This window comes from Platalea leucorodia (genome assembly GCF_965183815.1).
Source record: "Platalea leucorodia genome assembly, chromosome: 4".
NCBI lineage: Eukaryota > Metazoa > Chordata > Aves > Pelecaniformes > Threskiornithidae > Platalea > Platalea leucorodia.
The window spans coordinates 112,221,633-112,237,646 of record NC_138826.1 but is presented as its reverse complement, the minus strand read 5'-3'; the positions used below and the strand labels follow the sequence as shown (position 1 = coordinate 112,237,646).

The 16,014-nt window shown below is 38.2% G+C and overlaps 1 protein-coding gene across 1 annotated transcript in view; it reads right to left on the bottom strand.

Annotated features, from left to right (window-relative positions):
* Window positions 1–16,014, bottom strand: part of COG5 (component of oligomeric golgi complex 5) — a 191,228-nt gene that overhangs the window by 25,156 nt on the left and 150,058 nt on the right. The window contains exon 15 of the mRNA XM_082308220.1: window positions 1,223–1,333. Within this exon, the coding sequence (XP_082164346.1) occupies window positions 1,223–1,333 (111 nt within the window). The remainder of the gene's footprint in view (window positions 1–1,222; window positions 1,334–16,014) is intronic.

The following is a 16,014-nucleotide window of genomic DNA, read 5'->3' as shown; positions in this document are numbered from 1 at the left end:
CCAGTATCAGTCCTTTGGTCTCAAATTTCCTATGGTGTCTGCTTCTGCCTTGGCAAAGAAATGATTCAATTGAGTTCAACTGAAATTTAGCTGAAGTGTTAACAGAATCAGAATAACAATAAGTGGTGTATTCTTCCACTGCTAAGTATAGAATTTATGGAGAACTATACAAGCAGCTTTATGGCAAATATTTGAAAGAATGGTTGTTCTTCCTCAGTATTATGACTATTATAATACTACACGTTAAACAGCTGTTTGTGTACAGCTACAATGATATTAGAATTGAAAGTCAAGGAATGATCTGAAGGAATATTCTACCAATTTCCTTACAGTTATGAACATGCTATACAATAGTATTTTTAAGCCAGATAAGTACTGAGCTCAAAGACTGAATCATATCAGATCTCCCTCCAACACTAAGGCACATGAGGTTCATTACTAAATACATCAGAGAAAGCAGACTTAAAAGTTGCTCTACCATCTGTTTGCAAAATCCAAGCAAATTTTATAGGCTTTTTAGCATTTTTTAACATTCTTTAAACATATCCACAGTCAGGAGTACTCATGATCTTTTTTCTAATCAGCTAGGATTTAAACACAATTAACTACAACTACCACTGTATCTGTTTGTTTTAATTTACAGAGACTGTGTAACCGTTGGCACCACTAAGCCAGTAAACTGGAATTATTCATAACTGTGCTTAGCCCTCAAAACATTTCCAGGCCAGACTTAGGTCATGTCAACAATGCACAGAGATATTTGTGAGGTGCTGCTTTTCTTGATTTCACAGTTTCCTTCCCCTTTTCAGTTTGGCCACAATCGTGGGAAAGCAGTGAGGGTCTTCTGAGAAAGACAACCTTGGGCTGGGACAGGCGCAGACAAAAGCTATCAGGCCGACCAGTACAAAGACAGAGCTTACTTGATAAGAAAAAACAGAAAGAGTTTAATTGTTTAGGCTCACAAAGCAACGGCTGAGATGTGATTATTCTCTGTAAACACATCTTTCACTCCTCTTCTAATACCGACAATTTGTCACAAAATGGTGCTTACAAGGGGCAACAAAGTCTCAAAGAGTTGTACAAATGCATAGCAAGGTGCAGCTCTTAACCCAAAATTGGGCTGTATTTGTCAGACTTCTCACCAGCTAACGGGAGAATATGCATACCATACAGCAAAGAAGTTAACATTATGGCAAGAAGAGAAATATCAAAGGAAGCCTACCTTCAGAACCGCTTGGTGCAGTTTGTATAGCGAATTAACTACAGCCACGTTCCTCCTCTGTCCCTCTGTGAGTGGTCCAATCACCTGGCTGGCATCTCCTTGAGTAGACAGCTGCAGTGAGTGCAGAAATTGTTACACCAACTCTTTAAAGAGCGCATCACCACAAAATTATCGTTAACTAAACTTAGACCACAGCAGAAAGCCATAGGTCTTCCGTATCAATGTTCTTCCATTTTACTCTTGATTCATATGATTTCCATCTCCAGATAATACAAACTGAACAACAGGAACAGGAACTGTGAAAGACTGCTGTCTCAGCTCCCAGGCCACAGCACTCAGACCCAGATCTCTTGGAGATACCTAGTCCCAGCATAACTTCAGCTTCGTAAGCTAAGACTCAGGTGAAGTCACCTACCCGAGCATGCAGTATAAACTTGCAGCAGCAGAACTGAAAAGGGTGTGTTTTTCTGAATACCCTCAGTCCTTACTTCTGACAACCATTCAAGCCTCTCCTTAAAAACTCTATTTCTTCAAATAGATGGCTTACAGCTTTGTGCATATTAGTGGCTTGTAAATGAACAGGAAAATAGAACTGCAAGGACCAAAACTGCTAGTCCTGTCATTAAAAAGAGTTCATCCATGAATCTTTCAGCAAAAATGAAAAAATTATTTCTTCATATTTAAACTCCACAAAACATGCATTTTTGTCATTACCACAGAAATCAAAGTTGCAGGGTGATACATAAATAGCAATTAACTACAGAACAGTCCCATAAGGATACCAGAGTATATGCTTATAATTTAAAATAAAACAAATTGCAACTGGGAAACAAACAGAAATTTTCTTGTCGACTGAAAACTGCAGAAATACAAAGAATTGACAAAAGGCTATGTGAATTCTAGAAGAAGTATGTCTAAATATTACAGCAAGAATAGCTATTAATAGAAGGCTTTACTGAGACATAATTATCTGACTAGTTATCTATATTTCAGGATACAAAATTATCCTCTAGGAAACTCCTGAAGATGCCTAGCTCCCGAAGTCTCTCAGTAAAAATATATTCCACTCATTGAAAAAGTCGTCAAGAGATTTTATGAAGTGTGTCTTTAAACACAGTTGTAGGTTCTAGAAAGCTCCCAAACTAAAACTGAATATACAGTGACAATTGTTTAAGAACAAAACAAACAAACATAACATGAAAATTTTTAAGTTATGGGAAACAGTGAATCTTTACTAGTGAAAGACTATTGCTGTACTTCTCATAGCTTCCACTCACCATAAACACAGACAGCATGCAAGCAAAGCTACCTAATATTTGCCAGCACTACCAATAATGAAGTTTTAGACAAGTTCTTGCAAGCATACAGGGATTCGAATTTATTCACAGCACTACGGTGACAATATCAGTTCATTTCCCTTTCTTCAAATTTAGGGATTATTTCAGGATAAATAGGTTTCTGAGGCCTTTGCAGAGGGAAAAATCTTTTCCAACGTATCTTCAATTATTTGACATCAGAATGCATCTTTAGACTAGCTGCCAAATATATAATCTCAGCATCTTCCTGCCTTCCTGATGAGAACAGCCATGTGAGCCACGTACATCTCTGTTTCCTTCCTGATATTTCTATTTGACAGACCTGACTGGTCTTCTGTGCTTCTCACACTTACAGCTTCACAAATTAATAACAAAACAGCTGTGCAGAGAAACACCCTGTCCACCCAGCAGACCACTCACCCAGACCCCAATAACCTTTTTTTTCCACACCTTTTTAAGCATTGTGCAGACTATTCAATTGGGGTTTTGCACATTTACAACTATTAAACATAAAAGACACTACTAAGACAGTAAAATTTTACATCCTAGTCACTTAAATTTCAGTTCCTCCGAGTCTATTGTAAAGGTTTCAGAATTTCTTTTTCTGAGACCTTATGAAATCATTAGACTGTGTCTCTTCTGCTGGTGAAAAGGCTTTTAACTGGTAAGTAAAACCAGTAACAAGTACAAACATAACCCTTCTGGAGCAACAAGCAACTCTTGCAGACAGCAATAGTGCACAACAGCTTCACAGGCGAAGTCTGAAAATGCCTTAAAAGCAACCAATCTTTCTAAAATTGCTTACCATATTAAATTCCCTTAAATTAATCAATGTGAACTTTGACAGCTAGATGTGTTGATCCGTTGTGTATCTTAAAATAAAATCACTGGTCTAAAACAAAGAGGTTTGGAAAACTCGACTCTTGTAACTAGCAGTAGGAACTGGGCAGCCCAGGGCTCCCCAGGACCGCTTCTCCTGAAGGTGTGCCATGGGAACACCTGGCACCTAGATGGGTAGGTGTGCCCTACCATCATGGGAACACCTGGCACCTAGATGGGTAGGTGTGCCGTACCATCACGGGAACACCTGGTGCTGACATGGGCAGGTGTGCCCTACCACCTACAGCAGAAGTCTCAGGTGGTCGTTCCCATCTCTTGCTGTCACCACAATGATTTCTATGACATTGCCTTGAGGCAAGAAGGTTCTCCACTGACTCTGTCCAACATGTTTCATGTACATACACTTTGTCACTGACATGTATCTGGATTTCAGGTAGTTTATCGTTATTCCAATATTCCAGTGCCTCAGACTGAATTGCTGACACCTCTAATATCCATTGTACAATCATGCATCTATGTAGGAAAATGCCATCATTGCGTCTCCCTGGTTCCAACAAACCACGCTATGGCCCATTTACTTTAGACACAAATCATCCCTCAATTTATTTTCTATCATACCAGGTTTTATCAATGATTCGCATTCATCACTCATTTATACAGCAAGTACTTTTGAAGTTCTGTGCTGGACGCAGCTTATGCATTTAAGCCCAATGTAACTCTTCCTCTATTATCTGCGCATTGGGGATTGCACTGTGTAAATAGGTTAAGTCAAATAAGCGTGAAGCCTCGCCACATCCACTCAGCTGAAAGACACAGTCCAAGGGCTTTCTTTTTGATGATGGCACTAGAGACAAAATCTGATGCCTTTTTTATCAGTTAGATTTATCCAGAAATGCAGAAGGCCGGGAGGGTGAATTTATGCTAAGCAGAAAGAGGGAGGACAGAAGGGGTTACTTCAACCCAAATCAGAATCTATTTTGGGAAACAACTAAAAGACAAAGCGTAGCTGAAGGACCAGATCCCATCTCCAGGGAACCGTCAGTCACCCTGGGAGTTAGGCAGGCTTGAGCCTGCTAGCTGAAAAGAAAACAGAGAAAAAGAAACCATGCTGAAGCCAGACCTGAATGAGCAGTAACAAGAAGGACTGTAATCGTTCCACTTTTCTGCATCTGTCTTTAAGTATAGCAATTGATTTCTTACGCTCTTCACTTTAGTTGGGTAAACTGTTTCTGCTTTTACCTCAGAGCCTGTCTACAGCAATTTCATGGGCACTAGCAAAGCACGGGCACCCCACTCCCCAGCAAGTGGCAATTCTACAATGGGTGACACATCAGTGTGACCTCCCTTTGCCAACAGGAGCTACCAGCACACTGGCAACATGAGATGCTAGTGAGGAAGAGAGGAGTAAGGCAGAGAAGCCTCCCACCACTGAATATTAGCCAGGACTTCTGTATCATGCATCCAGGCACCAGGACAAGGGCTGTGCCATGTAGTACCCTCACGAATGTGAACGTGAGCTTCCGTCCCACGCAGCATTTCAAGAAAACTCAAAGGGCAGCTGTTAAACTACACTGAGAAAGAAACACTGGAGGCACTGCCTTTCTGACATGTATGTGAGGACATTCTCTAAGGTAGGAGGTTGAAATTTGCAGGTTCAATCCAGTAGCTGACTAGCTGGAGGAAGCTGCCTAAAAGACTTTTTTTTAAAATCTAATACCACAGAATCTGAGGACTAAGTAGTAGATTGGGTAGTTGATTAAACCAAAAAGGACACTTGTAGAAGCTGATACACAAAAAACGTGTCACAAAGAGGAACAAGTTGACTGAAGGCCATCTGACTTGCTTCAGCCTGACGTGGTCGAGAAACTGTAAGCCATGACTGACACCGTGCTCTCACCAAATTCAGAACACCTTCTGGAAAATAGTTTCTTTTAGTTTGTACCCTCCAGTATGCTAAACGTGGTTACACTGCTTCACCTGCAGAGATTGCAGGTGCCTTGTATTGGGTCAGTAAGTTGCCCAATGCGGAAAATTTCAGGAATGATTCACCTGACCACATGAAGGAAACCACAAAGCAGAGAAATAAGCACTCTATTTGATTAATTAATCTAGCCTATTTTAGAGACCCTGCTTTAGGGAGAGAGTAAATGCACCCTGTATGGACCTATTCCCTTTCACTAACTATAAAGGGAATCTAAAGCAGTACCGCAGATACATACAGGTAGATAGACTGCCTGAAGTCATGTCTGATGAATTCTCACCCTATAAATGTATTTGCACCCCTTTGCATAGACGCGCTTTGGAAATATGCCTTGGAAATAACTAGATCAAGTGTTCTGGATTTTACACTTTTCTATGTTTAATACCTAAGAACAGACATGTAATTTGACAGCATGGATTTGATCTCATATGTTGAAACACGTGCTATGATAAGATTGCTTTGGGTTTAAATTCTTGTTTTCACCACGAAGCAATGAATGTAGAATTTAGATTAGGACGTGAATCAAATCATCAGTTCTTCCTCGGGTTATAAAAAAATGCTAACTGAGTTTGTCTTTTTCTTGTAGAAAAGCTCAGATTATTGATACATCTTTTCCTATAATTTGTTTAGTGTTTCAAAGTGACTAACTTCCCCTCTTTCAACAGGTGGCAGCTCAGAAGAGATACTGATTTGTGAGCTGCTTTGCTACCATTCCCTTCACAGACTAAACATTTTGTGAAAAGCTCAGTTTCATACTAAGTAACTAAGATCTTGTGTGCATCCTTATTGACAGTTTTGGAAAACTCCATTTATTTGATTTCTCTACTCTAAAACAGCCTCAGCAAACCCACTCTCTAAAGAGCAGAAAACAGCATCATAATTTAGGAGGAGTATGGAGAAGATCTTAAATCAAAATAAGACGGAAGTAGTGCCTCTCAACAAAGCATTTGATCTAACTCTAGGATCACGAGACTAATGTGTTTTGATAGCACAAGTTGAACTCCAATTGTCAAGCTGACATTTTCAAGAATAAATACATTCCTAATAGAGGCAGCTGATGTGGCCATACCTCTGGCAGAAAGCAATCAATCCATCTGGTACTTGGCCTCCTGCCTGATCATAACAACTTATTATAAAGCACAGAATCCATTTACAGAGCTTCTCAGTCAATAGGGCTTGGCCCTGGGATTTCTCCCATAAGCTACAAATAATTGGGATGATTTACTATCAGATTTAATGTTTTCCATATGGCAGAAGGAGCCTTTTGCAATCTCTTTCCACCTAAGAAACACAAGAGTTTACTAGAATCAGTTTGCTACTTTTTGTAAAATTATGACACCGTTTAGCAGAAAAAAACATAACAACCTGAACTCGCACTAGCTATACCACCTAATATATTAGCTACTTAGAGGACAATTTCCAAAAAGAAGAGGCATAATTTAGAGGTTCAAAGTGTAGGATATGAGTAAATGTGTTGGGGCAAATAAGGTCCTTGACTGATGAGGATAAAATAAAATAATGGTCTGCTTTAAAAAAAATCAACCAAAATTTAAGAGTAAATCATAAATTTATGTTCTTGGAATGACCTCTAATTTTTCAAAGAAGACGACATATTCTAAGACATGAAAAAAGGAATAAGGGGTGAGTTCAGGCAATAACTTAAAATGTACATAAAAACATTTATATTGCACCCTCAGAACATTCCCGTAGCTTCCAGAATCTTTTTTTTTTTTTTTTTTTTAGCTTCCTCAGAAAAATGACAATTTCATATTCTAGGCACATAGAAAAGGAGCTCCATGGTGAAGGCATTCAAAATTTTATAGAAAACACAATCATTATTTTGGGAAGAAAAATTTGAAGGGACTGTTAAGTCCTTGACCAAGAAAAAAGACCAAACATCATGCTCATACTATTCATGCTAGAACAACAGCAATCATCAAACTGCTCCCTCGGAGGTATTTCTGTTTTGTTTTTTTTTCTTCCTTAATATTTTCAAAAGCAGAAGAAATGGAAGGAAAACAGCAAATGGTCTTTCTGTAACAGAAAAGACAGGATTTATCTCTAAGTCTTTAAATCATCTGAGAAGAAAAGCACTATACAAATAATCAAAAGTGAGTAATGGTTCATGGTCCTTAAATAATGAGATGTTTTGAAACAACTTCGCTATCAGAAAGCACCTAAAACCAGTTCCTTTAAGGAATCTCAGAGAATCCTAAACCTGAAGCACTCGGAATCATTTATCAACTTCAGGAAATGATGCCCCTTGTATTTGACGTTTTTTCAGACACATGTTTATCCAGCTAGCCCAAGTCTGAGGAGGATTTCAAGGACAATGTGTGTTGATCCTGATACCTCTGACTGTAACAGTTTACTGAATTTTTCATGCTTGCCAAATTAATGACTGAATGATTAATCGTATTTTATGTCATCCCAATAGCTGTTGGTCTCAACCAACTACTGAGAAGGCACCTCCAGAGGTGAAGAGCAGACATGCATCCCCAAGACACGTGAGATAGGTCCAACACAATAGGGCGATATTCACCTACACATAAAAAATATAATCAACTTATTTAATTGCCATCTGCCTTTTTTTGGTATCAAGTCCAGGCATTAATTGAAATTAGAATACTTCTACCCTGCAGAAGGTTATAAATGAGCTTTACGTTGTCCAACTCTCAGCGGAGTTTTCCAAAATCGCAAAATTCCAAAGCCTTTACCATATCAGCATACATTTAACCAAATCCATTTCTGAATCACAGAATTTAATTTGATATGAAATAACTTAGAGCACACTATAACAAAATACTGTAAGGACTGTGCAATCTTGCTCTTTTTCTACCTGTTAGCAGAATTACATGCTAGACCTAAAGCAGTCTTTTAACCACTTTCCCAGCAAGATAAAATGAAGTACATAGTACTCTCAAAACCAGCCTTTTATGCTTGGATGATTTTTTCTGGAGTTTAGCCAGTATCTCTTAAAAAAAAAAAAAAAAAAAAAAATCACACATTTGTTATGTGAGTCACGATCTAACCAGCAAAAGACAACATGAGAATGAAGAAAATGTTTCATGAAGTTACTTTTTAATGCAACTTTCTCCTCTAGATTTTTAATTCAATTTTTAAAAGTTTAAATGCTTTTTTAAGTGACTTATCAGCTAGACATTTCTAAGTATTATCTGACCAATGTAAGTAGCTTCCTAATGACTGTTTTAACAAAACTCTTCTGATCTTTCCATCAAAAAAAATTACAAAACCTTAGCTGACTTCTGATTATTTTTAAATTAGACCTACTGCCATCTTTAGCTTTTATTACTGTACAGTGAAATAGTAATTATTCTGAAATTATTTTAGTATATAATAGCCTCCCACGTATTCTATTTAAATACCTATTAATGAATTCCTTTAATGTGCCAAATATTGAATTCAGGGTTCTCTCATTTAAATAACATAGATACAAGTTTTTCAATGACAGTAACACTATGTCTTCAAGGTACTGGTACAATACAATTAATTCATGTATCTCAAAAAGAAGTGGGGAAAATATAATCTTTCACATTACTTACACCATTGTAACTGACCCGTTATTTACAAAAAACCTTTCCTGAAGTGTCATTTCACTACTGTTCTTGACGATTTGTGAGCTTATTACATTTCATACTTCCATCTGAAGTTCACAATATTCGACATTTAGACAGGAGGACTAGATACATTTCCCTGGAACTGTCAGACAAATCTCATTGTTGGAATATGTCCTGAATAGTGATTCACCCGCAAATGAAAGCTCACAATTCAATATAACACCATCTAATACGAGACATGGATTAATTCTTATAAGATCACATAATAAAAAAGGCAATCAGAAATTCACTTCATGTCATTACAATGAGAATTCATCATGCTTTTCAATCCAAAACCATCACAGGCCTCATAAATTTGCTGGAGTTTAAATCTGGTGCCAAAATTCCAGTGCATGAATAGTATTTTCCCTTCACGGGAAGAATTTGATTCCAGGAAATCTCTTGTCTCTCCCTCTCCACCCTGTTCTCCCCTACTTCAGCTTGTTAATTTAGCTATGTCAGATAAGAGGATGGGTGCACAAAAAAACCAACAACACAGGTACCCCCAACCACAGTTATGTCAGTAAACATCAGTAAACATCCTAATGGAGATGCAGCTCACATCCATTTTATTGCTACTATAGCATATTTCATTTGGGGAACTTGTATAAATTAAATGAGCAAAACAATGGTTTTGGTTGGTGTAAGGTACATTTCTCCTTAGGAATACATATGACTAAAGCCAACCCAACAAATGCTTTTCTCCACAAATTTTTTCATTTAATTTAATTTTTTCATTTAATTTAATTTAATTTCATTTAATTTTTTTCATTTCCCTAAGAAGAAACCAGAATTATAGCCCTCCTAGATCAACATCGTTCTTGCAACATGTTACAGATATTTTTCCTTGCCACTACGCAGACAGGGGCACAATCAATGCAGAACTTTAGTCCAGCCCCTCTCTGCCCTTTCCTAGTCAACCACTAAGTATACCTGAAAGGTTGAGAAAAAATTCCTATCTCCATGAATATTCAGAGAAAACTAAGAACAAATCCTTCTCATCCAACTGTTTTATCATTGCAATATTGACTTTTCAATCCCACCTTCCTTTGCATTTCTGCTTTTCTTAACAATTTCACTGATTGAGCCAAGACATTCCAATATCATCTCTGGATCCGTTATAATACACTTAGCCTTTTAGATTCTGGACCAAAATATGCCATTCATATTGCTTATCATCTAAATAACCCACTGAAAACAGCTTATTCAAATCTTCATTCTCCTGATCAAGCATGACAGACACTTTTTCTTCTACAAATGACATTATGAAAAGTCCTTGTAAAGATGCTGTCTCTTTCTCAGCTCGGAGTTTAAGCTGAATTAATTGTTGTTTTTCTATTCCACCTGGCATTCTAGCATTTTCCTTCCTCATTCTCTTTATTGCAACAAGGTTTACAAACCAAGGAGAAGGTTTAATAAATTAGAGATTGTTTCTAAACAGTAAAAAAATAAACCAAGATCAGAGCACATTTAATTGTAATCTCAGGAAGAGAGATCCTGGAAAATCTGTGAAGCCATAGCATGATAGAATTACGCTTTCAAAACTACATCACCAAAAACAAACAGCAGACTATACTCTATTGACTATCATATATCAGATGCACCATAAACCCACAAAGAAAGAAATAATGAAAAAAATCAAGACTCATCTGCCACAAATCACAAATAGTTATGATGATGGGATGGATGTGCAGAAAGTTGAGATCTATTTTAAACCTCAGTAATTACAAACTAGTTTTTAAACATACTCAAAGGAAAGGATCAGCTTTTTTGCAGAAAATTTGAAAGACAAAAATAAATTTTCTAGAGTGGTATGAGAAGAATATGGTCCATTTTCTCACAGCCTGCCTCTTTAAACTCAAAAAATCTCCCAAATATTCTATTCCAGCCCATTCTAAATGGCTAGCTAGTGGACCAGAGATATTTAATAGGGAGATATTAATTCTGAACATCCACTAAAAGTGGAAAATTGAAAAGATCATTATAGTAACTGCAAAAGATTTAATCCACCTGAGCAGCATTAAAGAACACAGCAGTAGCTGAGGATGTAAGTAAAGCAGAATTTGGGATCTTGCACCTGCAAATCACAAGTTCAAATATAAACTGGACTGAAGGACAATGAGAGATAAATTGTCGGTTTCAGTCCTACTGGAAAGTGGGCATTTATTAAAATCTTCATAATGTGCATCACTGACTGACAATCTTAATTGAAGCCTCAGGAAGGAGACCTGTGATTGAAAAGGTCTGAAGGAAGAGAAATTAATCTTTAAAAATGATCCCTATAGAGTAAAGACAGAGCAAAATGCCAGGATAACGCACCGAGCCGTACAAGTTTTGTGGGCAATCCTAAAAATAATTTAAGAACAACTGCAGCAGAGCTGACTTTCCATTATATATATTTTGATGCTAATCTTATGTAATCCATTTGGTGCTGATCAGCATTACAAAGATCAGTGCTCTAAAAATATCTGAACGTGACAGATAGATAGATGCTCCTCAGCCTATATCTCTATCCATTACATTCACTAAAAATAGAATATTAAATTACAGAAGGGATTGGTTGTACTGGCATCCAAAAAGGTGTCATCTGAGTTGGCTCAAAGAAATATTTGGCTACTTGAAGAAAGTGTTGAGCTCCTGAAAAGAGTTAATATCCAAGAGTTTTCTTGCACCCATTCAGCAGTATTTGGAGGTGCCAACTAGCCACAATGCCACAGACAACTGTGCTCTTTTCAAGGACTAAAACTCTGGTAGAAACACCAAATGCTATTTGAAAATATTCAAGGACGGCTGACAAGCATTACAGAGAGGAAAAACACATTTAGGAAAGCATATCTTTTGAAGCTCTGGCAATCTAAGAAAATCTTAAGACCAAAAGCAATGTTACTATAGAAGAAATCAGCATCTCCTAACTTTTGCCTTAAAGATTTATTTACATCAGAAGTAAGAAAGTATGAATTCCAGATGCAAGAAAAAAATTACCCCAATCTGTCAGCATTTTAAGCTTCCTCTTGAACAGATTTTGCATGTCGCTCTCGTTCAGTCTCATTCACATATTGGCTACACCCATAGCAGTAAATTAAACGGTGCCAGGAAAAGTTGCTGGATCTGACACGTGATCATCTGTATGCTAAACTGCTAGGACAGTCATTAGCAAGTTTCTGGCCAGGGCCAACAAGTACTCTCCCAAATAATCTCCAGCCACGGCTCAGGAGAGGCAACATGGCACAGACTGTCCTCGAAAGGGCGCTGGCAGGCAGCCACCTGCTTTGGGGAAGGGGAGCCCTTACCAGCCGTGAGGCAGGCTGCCCCGCGCCGGCTGGCCGCGGCGCCCAGGAGTCTTCCCAGGCGCCTGTCACTGACCAGTATGGACCTTGCTGTTACGTCCCGTGTGGGAGACCGAGAGAGTTCACAGCTAGGGTGGCAAATTAAGTCCTGAGTGTCAGTCATAAACCTTAACTGACCTTGTACTCTCAAGGAGAGAGGCAGACATTAACATAAACATCAGGTGACAGTGTGGGGCAATTTAATACACAGCATTTCTGCAGCAAAACCAGACATGTTTTGCTGATCCTTAAAGTGAGGCCAACACTAATCAGAACAAGCCTCGATGATACAAATTTGCCTCCAAACAGAGGAGACCAAGCTCATTTACTTCCTTACATTTACCATTCTGAGGACAGTTATATGTTTTTCTTTCCATACTCATACTCTGTTTTAAAAGCAAATCCAGGCCATTTGGGGACAAGCAGTGAGTGACCGGGATATATCAGTGTTTGACTCTGAAGGAGGGGTTGAAACAACAATGAATTGTTACTTTTTTCTACTTCTTATGCTCTTTTTTGGTATTTACTTTCTTAAACAATAATGCACTAAAAACATCTTGTCATCAAGTACATGTTACTCATCATTATGACAGATAATAATACTTTACAATGACACAGTCCCAGTTACACTATTTAGTACCAGTTAATTGAAAAGTAATCTCAGTAAACCCTCAGAACAAATAAAGTTTAGAAATAATGTATATTAGTTTTAATCATAGAATTTTTCTGTCAGAGTCACTTCACATTTAAACATTAATCCACTAAATATTCAGAATTGTTTTACAACATCTGAAAACTCGTTTCACTATTGCATTGAAAAACAGTATCAGGCTCAGTCAAAGCTTCCCAGTTACTTCCCAAGAACGTTTTTGTACTTGGCTGAGTACCCGCATATCACTGCTCGTATTACTGCTTTGTACTCTGCGACTGGTGCACTTTCTAAAACCATATATAACATTACATAACTCAGATGTTTACTTAAGTAAATGTAAATAAATCTCAATATACTACTGAGATCCAGGATGGTGAAAAAGAGGCTGCCTACTCTCTATCACAGATATCAGCTGATGCTGAATTTTCCCTCAAAACAACCCAGAATCTAAAAACCTCATTCACCAAACAAAATCCATATAAATTTCTTTGTGTCCCCAGTGTACAGTGGTTCATTGCTTTTGGGATCAGAATAGCAAATTCTCTCTCATTCTGCCTTTTGGCATGTCCGGTACCAGAGGTCTTCAATATGTGAATCAATGTCCTGCCCTTTGAGGATATGGGACAACCATTTGAACCTTGGTGTGGGGACTCTAATTTTTGAGGCACTTGTGTCTTCTCTTTAATCTTCAATCTCAAAATTCACTTCTATTACTGGGTCTTCAGCATTTTAACTTTGAAATATATAAAATACACAAAGTGTCACCTTATGTTTTCTTAAGAAGGTCAGCAAAGGGTTCTTCAAAACCCCAGGAAAGACTGTGCTCTCTGTACAGCGCTTAAAAATTTTCAAGTGGCTTATACTAGGCAAACCTGATAATCAGAAAATCCAACAACGATTGCCCAGGGCAAAATTCTGATGAGAAGCCAAGCCTCTACCACGAGCTGTGGGCAAAGGATAGATTAGTAGCTCTCCCATAGCATTGCCCACAGCCTGTATGTCGGGCCTCCACCTCATTCATCAACTTTTGTAAGATGTATGACACAAGTCCAACCACATTTAGTTAAGGGAATAAAAAAACGATTCAAATTCTCTATTTCCTTCCTCCCTCATTACACCCACTCTCCTTCTCCATCTTCTGAGTGCTTCCTCTTTATGATTGCTTACAAGTCTGACAGTGGGAAAGATCTCCATTATATCATCTGCCTGCAGCCTCTTGTCTGTTGGAAAGATCCCTTTTTTTAGACAAACTTTTCTGAAACATATTACTCCATAAAATACAATATTCTGTATTTAGGAACGTCTCCAATTATAGGCAATCACAGCTCCCACTGATTTTAGCCTTATCTACCCTAACCTTAGGATAAATCTGCCTACTGTAATATGGCCATGCAGATTCTTGCTTTGCCTGTACTTCAAGCAGACATGAACTTGCTCTGCTTGTGCTCCAGGCTAAACGAGAGTGTGGCGCTCAGCAAGGTGCCGAGGCTGAGCTGGTCACCCGGGCTTGGAGTGGAGCTAAAACGTGCTCCGCCATCTGGGAGCACAGCGGAATGAGCTGTGTTCGCCTAAATTACATAAGCGTGCATACCATTACATATCCACATATAAAAATGTTGTTTAAGATAGTTTGATCCACCAGAAGCTGCCAGCATAATCACCCCCACCTGCTCTGAAAAGCAAGTGGGCAACCTGATTTTTACAATCCTGCCTCTGCAAATTACTCTTTGCTTGTTTATTGGCCAAAAGATAGCAGGCCACTTTGCCTCTCAGTGATGCCTTATGTTGAGAGGAGGCAGCAAGACACAGCCTCCACAAGGCAAGACAGGAAGGATTGCTGTGGGACTCTGATTGCAATTAATAAAGATAGTCTGACAGGATGACTGTGACTCTAGGGAGGAAACTAGTAGAGGTCTCTAGGTTCAAAAAGTAGGAGAATCGCATCTTCTCTAAACAACTGCATTTTCATGTTCACAGCACAACACATTTCATCTACGTGCACTTGGTGGGTGTGTTAGTGTATTTCAATCCACCCACATGCCAAGCTGAACAGAAATAGCACAAAAGTAAGAGAACATACAGTACTTATATTTCTACTCACAATATATGAGGTAACTGAAATCATCATTCTAAAAGCAGAAAGAATGCAACAAAAACCCCAACAATAAATACAGTTTGAAACAGTCCTGTTCTGGCAAGAGAATAGACTAGATGACCAAATAGGGCTCTTCCATCTTCAGTCTCTATAAGGACAATGGATCTTGCAATTTATTTTTCTGCTTATCGGCAAAAGTACACATCTTGTAAACTTTTCAAAGCTTTTAACCCTCGATGTTTCATGACTTCTCTCCGCAAGACATCCAGTTCTAATATCAGTAAGAGAAATAGCTCTATCAACAGGCAGCCCAAAACATAGTGATTGCAAAGTTGCAACAAAGATTTTTAATTATGGGAGAAACCACAACATTTCAAGTACATTTAAAATTCAGCTCAGTAAATGGCAAAACTACAGGTAATTAACTGGGGAAATACAGTTTTGTCTTACTACCAATCAACAGGTGACTATCATTTTCATTTTTATATACATAAATGAGAAATCTGATTTAAAGTAGCATATGAACAAAATCAAACATGAATTTAAAAGACTTCTGCAATCAACCAGGTGTCTTGTCCAAAAACGGACAGCCAAAATCCGTTCCTTTCTTATTATGGAAGATTACTGCAGAGTATTACCCTAGAGCAGTGGTCTTCACAGTGGGGTGCGTGCACCACAGGGTGGTGTCTTATGCAAGACAATCCATTGGGGTGCAGGAACAAAATATCAGAACTTCAATAGTACATGTATATAATCTATAAATAAATAAATATACTCATAATGGGGGTGCATGCTTAAAAAGTTTTTACTGACAGGGCTGCATCACCAAAAAAGTTTAGAGACCACTGCCCTAGAGGATCCTGCCATGCAATTACTGCTGCCATGTCAAAGGCATCTAATGCAGATGTTGGTGAGATATAAGCTCTCTTTTACATCTCTTCTCAACTATCAGTTATACAAATGGG